This window comes from Zosterops lateralis, assembly GCF_965231275.1.
Source record: "Zosterops lateralis genome assembly, chromosome: 7".
NCBI classification, from domain to species: Eukaryota; Metazoa; Chordata; class Aves; order Passeriformes; family Zosteropidae; genus Zosterops; species Zosterops lateralis.
The window spans coordinates 29,531,243-29,544,113 of record NC_139767.1 but is presented as its reverse complement, the minus strand read 5'-3'; the positions used below and the strand labels follow the sequence as shown (position 1 = coordinate 29,544,113).

Here is a 12,871-nt window from a genome sequence, read left to right as displayed (position 1 = left end):
TTATTAAAGTAACCTTGCAACAAATTTTAACTTGAATAAAGATCTTAACTAAATACTCTGATCAGCAATATATATGCATGATAAAACTTTAATTACAAAGCATTTATAGAAACTATTATAATAAGCCACTTACAGTTTTGCTTATACGTTCATTGTGGTTCTGAGGTTTGTATGTTCCTGGTCTGAGGCAGAACAGAGAACCAGGCTTCGGTGTTTTTTTCCCTTCTGTGTCTTTAGTTAATGGCAGGAGCTCTTCCTTCTTTCTCCTTCAGTGGAGCCCAAGGAATGTAGTGTGGGTAGTCCAGGAGATTGCCATCTGCACAGGCAGTGAGCCAATATTCCAATAGGAAAACCACATTTCCCTGGCCAGCTTGTGTGTGTGTGTGTGTGTGTCTCAGGGCAATTATGGGAAGAGGAAAAAAGGACGCACCCAAAGCTGCTGGTGAAGAGCTGAAGTTTGAGGCCATCTCTGGAGCCTCCTTTGCTGTGCTGCCTGTGAAGCACAAGCAATAAAGCAGCCCAAGTTCTCTCTGTTGTGCCAGTTAAAAGTTTTAAGAAAGTTTTCAACTATTGTAATTACTTACTGTGTCTCTCTTGCAGGTATGAGCTGACAAGGAGCAGACGCAAGAAAATCTGATTTCTTCTCATGTATATAAGTTACTAATTTTTCAACTTTATATGAATGTACATATCTCTTGTAATTAACATGTTTTGCACAGTCATTGCAAATTTTAAGCAGGCTCCAGCTCAGGACATGCAAATGTAATGATCCTATTCAGGGATTAGTTCTCACTGAAGTCAAACATATTTTCCCCCACATAGGGAATAATTTGTCCTTAAAGAGTAAGTCTTCTATTTTTGTTATTTCTGGCAAATCCCCTCTCAAAGGTCCTCTAAGTGTGAAACCTCTCTTAAAGAAGGGTTGTACCTGGGGAGATTTTAGACTGTCAGCCAGGTGTCATTACTTTGCTTGGCAGTCTGATGGCCCTAGGAACTTGTTCATGTTGTTTCGACATGGAAGTGGTGTACTTTTAAAATAATACATTTTGAAAAAGTATTCTTCAGCTGTAGGGCTACAGAACCTGGTAAAAGAGAAACTCTTTAACAGCTATTTTGTTTTTGAGAAACGAAGAAGTTGGTAGTCCACTGTTCAGAAGTACTTTAGCAGACTGTGGCTGCAGGTATGTACATAATGAGCTTCCAAAAGCAGGAAGATGAATTTACCAAGATGTCATTAAGGTTTTAGTTTGTGATGCCTTAACTGGTTTTGTCCTTTGATACAGTACATTTCAAAATCTTGTAAACCCAGATTCTGTCTGAGGAACAGCAAAGTTTTGTAAACTAAGCTTTAATAATATTGAGGCAAAATATTTTTGGAAGCTTGGTGTACTTGTTTCTGTACAATAAACTTCTAATTGTCTTGCATAAGAGACTTGATCTATTCCTTTCTAAAACAGACTTTTGAAATACAACAATGGTAACTTCAAACCATCACCTGAAGCAAATTTCAAGTATTTTTGGCCTAGATTACATTAATCCAGTCTGCCTCAGTCCATAATCAGAGAGAATACTCACTGAGTATCAATGTGTTCCCATCCCAAACTGATCTGGAAATGTGAACATTTTAAAAGAGGCTCTCCAGAAAACCAAGACTGAGCATTTGTGTAAGTGTGATGGCAGTAAGGGTGTCTTTACCTCATACTTATTGTGTCAGCAACATTAAAAATGGTCAGTGGATAGAGTTTGCCTGGTGCTGTGCTGGGTTTCAGTTTTCTGGGCTGATACAGAGTATATTGGTTCTCTCTCTGGGATTGAGTAGACCAGTTGATAGCAGTTAATTTTTTTTTAATTGACCAAGAATTAAAAAAAAAAATAAAAAATGCAGCAAACTTTTATTTATGTTAAAAAATCTGGAATTTTTGCTTAGGATAACAGTCCTTGGAGGTAGCTGCAATGTCATGAGTACCAACAGGTACATTCACAGGTAAGAGAAATCTTGTTCAGGAAAAGCAGTCACCCATAACCAGCTCCCCATTTCAGGTTTTGCACTGTAGGTAAAATATCATCCACGTTACTGATCTCTGCAACAGAATGGAAAGAAAAGGGTAAGGCTTATGAACCCAGAACACCTTCGAGTTCAACCAAAATTCTAACTTAAACAGCTGGTGAATTAAATAAACTCCTCAGATCTTTTAATGCTTTCAGAAAAAAATCAATTTACCTTATAAGTGATATGCTTAAGTAAATGCAAGCCCATGTTCAATGAAAATAAAGTGTTTTGGTCACTTCCTGAGGAAAGGTGGAAAGGAGAGTGAGGCAAAAGGCAGCACCTTCCCTCACATCCTCCTCCTGTTTTAGCACAGCAGGAGTAAACAAAACACTTGCTAACTGTTTAGAGTTCTATGAGGAAGTGTTGGCATGAAGATAATTACTGTTGCAAATATTACTCACCTAGAAGACACAGCAAATCTTGAATGAGAGCTTGAAAGGGTGGAAAGAAGCACTCATGTTCTTCAAGCTTATTGATGATACTGGAATGGAAAGTGAGACATTCAGGTAAGAGGTGCAAGGACATGGCAAGTTCATCCCCTTGGCCATTTTGTTGTTCTGTGCCATGACTTTGTGAAAGTACTGCTACTTAGTAAATAAACCCATGGACACCAATGTTCTGTTCTGCAGTTCTGAACCCTGCAGCCAACAAGGGAGCTGGCACGAGGATCTCTGATTTCATTACTAATGCTAATACACGTCCTTCCTTTCCCCCTCACATGGCACCAGGTAGTCTAGGGCCTAGAACATTTGTCTGTGTATGCTAAATATACTGCCCGGGGGTGGCTGGTATAACTGCCTTGGAGGTGAAGCAAAAAATGCTTTATAAGCAGCTGTTCTCCAGTTAAAACTGAGAAATTAGTGCAGAAAGGCTGAGGGAGTGAGTATTGTTAACTCAGCATGTGTCAGACTTGCTGCCTGCTCCCTTTTTAGTCTGTCTGTAAAGCACATGCTGAATGCTCTTAGGGTCTGCTACCACCTAGATGTGGCTGTCATCTGTTGAACATATAACTGGATTTGTCCAGTTTCTAAAGTATTTGTAGGCAGCTTCAGGCAAACCCTGCCTTAGCAACCAGAACACTTCAATATTACATCTGAAACTTGCATCACTTTCTCCTCCCCACCCAGGTGCAGGATTTGTCTCCTGATGAAACATGTATCCAATTAAGGCTTGTTTGATCACATTAACCATGCAAACCAGAGGGTGTTTTGGAGCCTTCTGGCCTCAATTTTTCCCTCTGTCAGCTTTATCCTTTTGACAGGATTCAAGCTTTGTTTCAAGCAGGACAGCAGTAACTACCACCTGTGCTGTCATAGCTCACTGACTGTAACAAATAATGAAAGTTTCTTTCAGCATCAGTTTTTGCCAGTTGTCAACTACTACATTTGATGTTTGAAGAATGGTCAGCAATGGAACAGCCCCACATACCTGTGGATGTCTTGGGTGCCCAGAAGCTGCTGTACCTGCTCAGTCACGTTCTTATTAATGATGTCACACAGTTTCCCAACAGTATCCACTACCACAGTGGGTGGAGCTGAACTGTCTGTGGAAAAACAAGCACCTCATGATTCTTGTAAGAGTATTAATAGGAAAATATTTTAGACACAGTTGAATTCTTACAGGTGCAGAGATTTTATTTGGCTTTCATAGATCTAGGCATACACATTCCATCAGTCACAGAAAACAGAGTGCCCAGAAATGGTCGGAAATAAACAAACATTAGCTAGGACTGGGGATTCTCACTAATCCTTTAGTGGCTAAAAAATTTTTGGCAGTGCTGTGTGTTCACAGCAGAGAGTGTACTAAAGTGCACCCTTACAATGTCAGTGGAAATCAGCCAACTGAAATTATATATATAGAGAAGGTGTTATTCATCAAGTTCTTGTGACACAACAGACACACTATAGGGAGTAAGCCAATAAGGAACCTGCTTAACAAACATTTTGTTAACACCCAGAACTTGTTTTGGTACTAATTTTAACCTGTCTGTAGTGCTGTGACTGAAGGTAGTAGCCTCCTTGTCCTTTTCTTCCTCAATTTCAGAAGAACTAGGCTTGGACAAGGCATCCTCTGAGCTGCAGTTATTGGGGGAGGCGAGGTTTCCTCATCTCCCATGCTGGCTGCAGGCAGGAACACTGCTTCCCTCCTGGAATGAGGCTCAGCAGCCCAGGAGCCTTGCTCTGGGGCTGGACATCCTACAGCCCAGCCCAGCCTTTGAACCCAGGAGCAGCAGCAGCTGCTGATCTACAGAAGTTCCCACCAGAAGGAAAATAACCAACTACACCTCTGAGTACTGACAGTTTTTGACATTCAACAACTTGTTTTGAAGTTTAGCAGCATAAGATGGAACTTTCCAAGGACTGGACCTAATTACTGCTTGAATGAATTACTGAGCAGAAATTTATATCCAAGGCTGAGTTATTTTCTTCCTTAAACTTGTTATATCATTTTTAGGTGGAGAATGAACAACAATTATGAAAGCCAGCTGACAAAAAAAAAAAAAAAAGCTTTGTGGAAAAAATAAAAATTCTATTTCCTTGTTATTCCCCTCTTCTGCCTCCCTGTTATTCCTCAGCAACTGCTAAAGGCTTACAAATAATGGGGATTTGCTATTTGAACTGTAAATTGACAGGAAGGTATTTTCATCTTCCCAGTGAAGAAAATGCCTAGTTAATTCATTTCTCAATAGCTCAACATTATTTTCTATGAAGGAGGTCAGCTTTTCACCTGTCTCTTTTCTTTGGAATGCTGTGAAAAAGCAGCAGGTGGTAAGTCTTTACCTAGTTCCAGGAGCTCATGGAGATTCCTCATGGCATTGGTCATTTCCCCCAGCTTTGTGTAAACCTCATTCATCCGTGGATAAACACCATTCAGGGAATTTACATCAAACAACTTCTGGAAGTGAGAGACCATGGCAGACAGGGCTTGCAAGGACTGTGTCTGGCTGTTCTGGAACAAGCAGGAAGAACTCATCAATGTACTGCTTAACAAGGTAAGGCTTTTAGCTGTTAAACGTTCTCAAAACCAGTCTGAAGAACAGGTGTAACTTCCCTTCTGAAATCTCAGTGTTTCAAATATTTTTAAATCTGAAGACAGTTTCAATAGCTTTCAGGCACAAACATACACCAAACTCAAAATTCTCTTTTGAAAGCTTTCCTCTCTGTTGCTGAGAGAAGCATTTATGTATTCTCAGCCCTGAGAGACATAACAGGATAATTCCTGAGACTACAGGACAATGCAAATTCACTGCTGGTCAAGTGCCTTTGATTAAAGCAATCTTCCCCGGGGTGAATTTATCCATTATGTAAAAACAATCTTTGACTATTGAATGTCTTCAAACAGGTATTTCTTAAATGCTGTGAGGCTTTCGAATGCACCAATCCAATTACTGTGTGAAAAATGCATTTAAGAATTCTACAGTAACTTGTGATTATAAACCTCTGGTAAAAAATACCTTTTCCTTATGTTCTAATTCTTCCAAGATTCCATCTACTATCAGCTGAAGATCTTCAACTCGTATGGATTCTCTGTTATCCTGTGGATCTTTAGTGTTCCAAGGCAGCAATTCCAGAGACAGTTTTTTCAAGGACCTATGTAAATCCTTTTAAAAGAAGAGAGGGGTGCCAACTTATTTTAGAATCTAAGTGAAGTGGTTTTTATTATAGAAACAGGCATTTTTCTGTTTTCATATGCAGTAACATTCCAGCACTGGATAGGTTAGGGTTTTAATTTTCACGAATTTAAGGACAGCGTGTTGCTCATATTCTTTGATTTGAAAAGAACAGAGTAAAAAATATTATATTGGCTGTGTATTACAGTTTTAGTGAAATAGGAAGTATTGGTCACAAAGAGTTTGGCTTTAAACAAAACTATTTCACTTGTATTTGGATCAAAAAGTCACTGTTCTGTTCTGGTCAGACAAAAGGAAGGAAGAGAATGCACCATCATTAATATGTGAAGTCCAGACTCTTAAGTTTTTTCTCAGGGACTCTGACAGTTAATAAAATGAAATAAAAGAATTTGCACAGAGAACTATCTCTGGTACATATTTCACAGGACAGCAGATTATTTGTAAAATTTAACACCAAGTCAGACAATAATAAAAGCTACACACAAAAGCCCCCACAACTACACAGAGGGTGGGATGGAGGAGTGGAGAGCAGATGAAAGGAAGATCAAGAAACAGAGTTACCTTCAGGGCTACCAGCTGATCTGCCCACATTTCTATAGTGAGTGGAAGGTGCTCAAATCCACATCCCTGTCCATTCTCTTTAATGTAATTTTGCACTGACCCTTTGCTGGGCCGGAATATTGATGGAGGAGCTCTTGGGCTTTGCAAAATAGAATCAATATGGGACAAAACCTTCAACAACAAATAACAAATGTTATTGCTCAAATATGTATGATGTTTTGTATTAAAATCCCTCTCTATCACAGTCATGATTGCCTAAAATAAAGTCATAAATAGCTCCAATATTACTGTTGATGAATTTTACACATGCATTCAACATGCAATAGACTCAAAAGACTTCAACATACACTAGCTAAAAGATATGTAAAAGTAATGCAAGTATATACTTCCCTTTGAGGGATGGTTAACTTTTACCCACTTGAGGCATTGTAACTTCCATAGTTTACAGTTCACTAAGTTTTATTATATTTAGGCTTTTTGATTACAAGAAAAATAAAATCTACTATCGCCAAAGATCTTGAACAAATCCCTGTCCTGAAGAGACTTCAGCTAAATCGTATTTACCAGCCTCCTGTCTGTTTCCTTGCTGTGTTTTCAGGTAGTTTACACCGAGACAGAACAAGAACCAGCCCAGACTGACTGCCAAATCCAGAACATGACTCATCTTGCACAGAAGATTTGACAGGCATTCTTAGCCTCAAACCAGCACACTCCAGTTGACACAGCTAAACAGAACATGTATAATGTTTCATTGTAACACTGCTAGAAACATGCAGAACAGATACAATTTGGCTACCTGCAAGTATTGCTGGCAATCTGCCTGCAGCTGATCCACTCCTGCAACCCTCTCAGAGTCTTTCTTTTCTTCTCTTTTTTCTCCAGTCCTGCTTTCTGAAAATCTGCACAAAAATACACACAGTGGGTCACACAAGCTGCCCTAGCAGGAGATGCTGCCTTTTAACCTGATGGAAGAACCAGGTGTGCAGCACTTAAACATCCAAAGTAAATATCCATGTTATGGTGCGGGCCAATAGAATTCCACCAGACCCAAGTAGCACAGACTGACAATACAGTACCTAATGACAGTATTATTAATTTATCTCAAATCTCCAGGCTGAGGCTATGCCAGACTGTTTGCTGATTTAGAAGGGCACCACCAGTTTTTCTGTTGCCAGAGTTCTACTATGGCTGAAGACTTAAAATCCAGAATTTTAATCTAAAGATTCAAATTCCAAGCTCAGTTTTTATCCGCTTCTGTTGGAACATCTTTCCTGGCTTATTATACAGAGCTCACTCTTCTCTTCACCTAAGTGATACCCACTGCATGAGAGAATAGACCATTCAAATATACACAACATGTATAATTATTTTAAAGTTTAAGTGATGTGTTTCCCAGGCTATAAAATATTTAGCATTCAATATACACATGGACAAATGACTAAGTGAAATTACAGATAAAAACACTTTGTTAGTACTGCATCTTTTAGATCTTCCATGTATTTCCTTAGCAATATTTCAGAAAAAAACCCAGTCAATTTCTAAGAATAATATGGATATAACTTCAGTATATCTGCAACATTTTGCTAACTCACACTTTCACATTCATAATCCATAATGAAACCAGTAGCTTCCTTTACAGCTTATGGAAGCAGCAAACACCACAGATGGCCATTGCCAGCAAAAGAACTCAAATCAAATAGAGAAAGACAAAATAAAATAAAACCCCCCACACTGCTGTGCCCCCATTTGGAGCCCCTGCCATCATTTCAGAAATACAGAGGGCTTTAGAGGTCCAGCAGCACTTGCTGCCCATAACCAGGCTCCAAAGAATGCTGATAAGGCACATGCTTATAGAAGCTATTTTCTGTGTTACAGGTTGCAGAGTAACTTTGCCTTCTGCAGTCCAGAGGATTCATGAAAGTACCCGAAAGAATATACTTACTGAGTAGCTTTCTTTAAAGCTTTCTGTAGTTTCTTCACTTGGTGCTTGTAAAATTTTAATTCCTGTGCAGTTGGCCTGCTAGAAAGAAAAAGTACCATGTTATATGTCTTGCATTGGAAGGTATCTATAAAACTTGTTCAAGCAAAAAAGTAAGAATGCTTTGCCAGGTGCCAAAAGACCATCCTGGAAATTAAATTCTGCTACATTTCTACATGACAACAGCAATAAAGAGCAAACTAACCATTAGCAGCTATTATTAACAGTGTAGGGAGAAGAGTGTGGCTATTGCTGCCACATCTCATTTCTTTGATCACAGATTTCACACTTCACTTTTACAATTGCTGGTGCTTTGTAAAGCAAAGTCTACTGAAATGCCCTTACAAAGCATGATACTTATCCTTTCTCACCTTATTTCCAAATCTTTCTTGAGATTTATATTTTCAAGCAAAAGCTGTTCCTTCTTGGCTTTTGCTTCAATGAGTTGCTTCTGGAAAGACTGCAACATAGACTGGGTTATTTCTTATATTGCACTCATTTAATAATGAACAAGCTTCAACACTTTAAAGTATGTACACTTTAAGAAGGGTTCCCAACTGTCTGGACAGCAAAAGAGCATGGATGAGGAGGAATCAGAGGACTGAGACTAAGAGCCTGCAGCATTAGACCCCAGGTGGAGCACTGTGACTAAGGAGATCTATGCAATCCCCAGCAGACTCCCAACATTTTGCTGAATCTCTGCACAAAGACAGGGAACTCTGCCCACAGAGATTACAAGTTCAGAAGACATGACAAAAACAAGGAACAGAAACCAAACACATTTATGTTTCTATGTGGCTCTTGAAGGGTTACCATTGAGAGATCTGCACTGACTTATTCTTGGCAGTTCCATACCGTGAGCAGTGCTTTGTAATTAGGAGTAGCATCTAGATTTAAGAACTCTTCCTTGTTTTTTACTTCTCTCTGCACCTCATCTTCATCTTTTTTATATTTCCTATTGGGAAAAATAAATTGGCTCAGCTTACTGCAGTTCCATTAGCTCAAAATTTCAGTTGGTTTAGTTAGCGGTTATGTATGATAATAATGTTCCCATAAACTATATAAAGTAGATAGAACAGAATTCTGCCCTAGGATCCATGCTCTAATTTCTGGGAAAGCTGTTTCATATGCTAATGAAGTGCACTTATCCACAAGAGAAACTCCAGTACAAGGAAATCCCATTTCAGTTTTCTTAATAGTAATCTCAAGCTATAGGAATGTCTCAGGTATCTGTTTGTTGCTTTGTGCTATGCAGGCACTGGGATAGAGCTGAAAATCTTTAGTTTTGGGAGATCAATGAGCTGAGCACAGCTAATGCAGTAATTCTGCCTGTGAGCCACAGCAAAAGAGACAGGGAAAGAAAAAAAAAAGAAAGACTTATAGTTCAAATATCTGGATACCCCAAACCTCCTAACTGTCCTGGTCTCCTGACTGAGAAGCTGCTTAGCCTGACTGCCAGTTATTCTCTGGAAATATCCAAACTTCCATGATCATTATAACCCTTTGCTGTTTCTTACATGCTGGTGATACCTGGAGCATAGAATATTTACCACTATAAAAACACTTAAGAACAGTAAGGGCTAAGAAAATTTTGAGCAGTAGAACCACAAGGCATCAATGAGACCTACCTCAGCTCCTTTTTAATCTGACTAATTTGAGATTCATAATAATCAATTAGACAAAGGTACCTGAAGAAAGGAAAAATGTTAATTTTGAATTTCTGATATTCTCACAAAACTCATACTGTGAGCACCCCAGAGGAACAGGTCAGCTTACACAGCTACACTTTGGAAGTGGTTGCTCCAAACACTGAGGTTCCTCTCATACCAGACAAACACAGTCCCACTTTACCAAAATGGAAAAGCAGACACATTGAATCTATACTAGTTTAGAAATAGCTAAATATTTAAGAGGAGAAAAAAGTTAAATCTGCCCACCAGCCTCCTCATCTTATGCCTGTGGTTATCCAGTGAGATTAACAGAGAGCACAGTCAAAATAAAGTGTCTTGAGCACTCGGAGATTATCTGGTTTGGAGAGACAGATGAGAGAGGACAGGGAACCAACTTCAGTGATCCTTACTCTCATACAGTGAGGGCTCAAGGAAAAAACTGAGCACACACAATCCCTCTTAACAGCTTCCCAGGTAAGATTGCTGGCCAGGCCTAGAAAGCCAGGTGATATCAGCACAGTAAAGCAATGGCTACCTGAGGGCTAGGAACTGGCAAATGTCTGATTGTAGCAGAGCTATGGAAATCCTGCTAGCAAGAGACATAGCCTTGTGATACTGTGGGAACCTACCTGAAAGTACTTGAAAGCTCACAAGGAGCCTGCAGTCAGCAGTTGCAAAACATCACTTCCCAAAACTGGAAAGGTTTTTTTTGGGGGCTAAGGATGGTGTTTGTTGGGGTGTTTGTTTATTTTTAGCTTACATTTTTAAATGTTAGAATCCCAGGATGAGATCATCCAAGCTGACACTGCAGCTACAGAGCAGAGTGAATCATTCCCTTCCCTTTGCTGACATCTAGTGTGGGCAATGGATGGCAATTTTTAAATTTCTGCCATGGATTTATCTGGCTTACAATTTCACAAAAGAAAAATATCACTGCACTGAGGTACCTTCAAAAGAATTCATATTTCATCTTGTATTCCTAAAGTCTCCAGACTACTTTTTTTCCCACATATAAATACCAAAAAGCATTACTTTAAAATCTGTTTCCTCATTTAATGTTACAGGTGGTTCAGTAGTAGAAGAGAATTGCTTACCCCTGATCCAGGAGAGACTTGGGGGCTCTTTTGCAAAACTGACAGAACATTTTGTTTTGAGTGGAAAGTCGCTGCTGCTCCTCCCTCCCAACTCTGCTCAGCGCCTTCTGCAAGCGGGCAATAATCTCCTCCTGTTCTTGCAGCCTTTCCTGCTGCTGTTGGTATTTTTCCTGTGAACAGGCAATGAATTGTTCTGAGCCACAAGCTGTGGGACTGTGTACAAGCCCAGGCACAGCCCCAAGGAGGAAGAGCACTTGGGTTTTAGCTGTGCTGAAGAGACAGTGGAAGAGGGATACAGATATTTTTCTAAATTATTTCTAGAAAATTCTGCACAGTTTGAAGAAACTTATCTATAAACAGTGTACTAACCCTATGACCCAAGACTCATGCTTATTTACAGCAATGTAAATATTTTGAGACCTTTCATAAGTCAAAAGTTTGAATCCTCAGGCAGCACTATCTGAGAATTACCTGCGAGGCCTGTTGCTCTTTTTGAAGTTTCTTCACTTCGTTCTGCTGCTGGCATGCTTTAGCTATTGTTTCATCTTCCAGCTGACAAATTTTGGCCTTAATGTTTTTCACCACATTTTCCAAATCATTAGCCCGTTGCTCTTGCTGAGATGCCCGACCTTGTTCCAGTCGTACCACGTTTCTGAAAAAAGAAATAAATCCTTGATTTTAAATTAAACTCATTTCACTATAGACAGTGCAGGAAGCACATGCCTGACTTTATTGTGATGACCTTTGATAACATCCTGTGGCAGTAGGTATGGGAAATACACTGATAAGAGAAGAAGCAGCAGAAGAAATAACGGAAAAGCTTGAAAGAAACTGGGACAACATTACTGCACACAGAATAATAACCTCAGGAAAAAGGTCTTAGACCTCAGGTGAGGTAAGATCTCCACCAGGCTGGAGATGCTCACTGATAATACTTTTACTCTGCAGGTAAATTCCTTCCACTGTCTCTTACCTAAGACATTGATTTGCCTCCATAAGTCCCTGCATCACCTTCTGCTGTCGCTCAGTGTCTTCCACCAGCGTTTTTAATGCATGTCTTATTTCTTGAGAAGATTGACGGTCTAGGACAATCATATCTGGAGATACGAAGCATAAGTCACAGTGAAAGGGTTTTAACAGCCAAAGAAAATTGCCTGCCTGTTGCCACTTGGAAGTGAAATCTCCACTTGGAGATTATGAATTTAGGGTTACTATTTCCCAACACAAAAAGGGGCGAAATGACATTTCCTTACCTGACGTATCTCTGCACCTTTGGGGAGCAGCGAGACTCACAGGTTTCAGTCCATGACGCATTAATACCTTGTTTAGGCTTTCCCACTCTGCCTTCTCCTGCTTCATTGGGAGAACGGGAAAAAGAGGCAGAAACCTGAGTTTTTCCACATCAGCTGTGCAGCAGAAGGTACCAAACGCCCACAAATTAAAGCAAAACAACCCCAACTCCCCAAGAGGCCACTACAGGAGGCCTTGTGAGAAGCTCCAATAAGTATCTGCAAAGCACATTGGGGGAAAGCGTACTTAGCAACACAGTTTTCCTGATCCCTATTTGAAAGCAAAACACGCGCAATGAGTTAAATCCGCCTCTTTAAGAAACCCAAACCACCCTGGGCCCTCGGGTGCCTCCAACGTATCCGGGGCGCGAGCGGGGCCCTCAGGGAGGCGGCGGCGGCTCGGGGGGTTCACGGGCTGTTCTCTCGCAGTTTTATCCCGCTCCAACCACCCGGCAGCGACACCCGGGGCCAGCGGGGTACCTCGGCCATGGCGAGGGCGGCGGGTCAGGAGAGGAGCCGGCGCTGAGGCCGCGGAGCCGCCCGGGCGGGAGCGGAGCGGCGGGAAGGGGCGGGCGGGGCCGGCGCTGCGCGGGCGCCG

The 12,871-nt window shown here is 40.6% G+C and overlaps 2 protein-coding genes across 6 annotated transcripts in view; one reads left to right on the top strand and one right to left on the bottom strand.

Annotated features, from left to right (window-relative positions):
• The window catches only part of ESYT3 (extended synaptotagmin 3), a gene marked incomplete at its 5' end in the record, with an annotated part of 31,353 nt that extends 29,954 nt beyond the window's left edge, over positions 1-1,399 (top strand). Inside the window, one exon of the mRNA XM_083864905.1 lies at positions 601-1,399. Within this exon, the coding sequence (XP_083721031.1) occupies positions 601-637 (37 nt within the window). The 3' untranslated portion in view covers positions 638-1,399. The remainder of the gene's footprint in view (positions 1-600) is intronic.
• Positions 1,400-1,866: 467 nt separating this feature from the next.
• On the bottom strand, positions 1,867-12,836 carry CEP70 (centrosomal protein 70). Of its 5 annotated transcripts, none has more exons than XM_083865816.1 (17): positions 12,754-12,836; positions 12,238-12,337; positions 11,958-12,081; positions 11,727-11,765; positions 11,456-11,636; positions 10,985-11,154; positions 9,849-9,908; positions 9,076-9,175; positions 8,592-8,680; positions 8,185-8,262; positions 7,039-7,141; positions 6,243-6,413; positions 5,505-5,651; positions 4,831-4,999; positions 3,479-3,593; positions 2,452-2,531; positions 1,867-2,081 (listed from the first exon to the last, which is right to left on the bottom strand). In XM_083865816.1, the coding sequence occupies exons 1-17, from the start codon at positions 12,760-12,762 to the stop codon at positions 2,014-2,016; spliced, it is 1,803 nt and encodes a 600-aa protein (XP_083721942.1). In that variant the 5' UTR covers positions 12,763-12,836; the 3' UTR covers positions 1,867-2,013. The 5 variants fall into 5 exon arrangements, with proteins under 5 accessions (XP_083721942.1, XP_083721945.1, XP_083721943.1 ...); XM_083865819.1 differs by having other exon boundaries at positions 4,831-4,945; XM_083865817.1 differs by having other exon boundaries at positions 12,238-12,334; positions 12,754-12,789.
• Between the last annotated feature and the right edge of the window lie 35 nt (positions 12,837-12,871).

Coding starts and splice junctions, on each gene's coding strand:
- CEP70 (XM_083865816.1), bottom strand. Junction 6,414..7,038: donor ATTGCCAGCAATACTTGCAG/GTAGCCAAATTG, acceptor TTGTTGTTGAAG/GTTTTGTCCCATATTGATTC. Junction 3,594..4,830: donor CCATGAGCTCCTGGAACTAG/GTAAAGACTTAC, acceptor GTTTTTCCACAG/ACAGTTCAGCTCCACCCACT.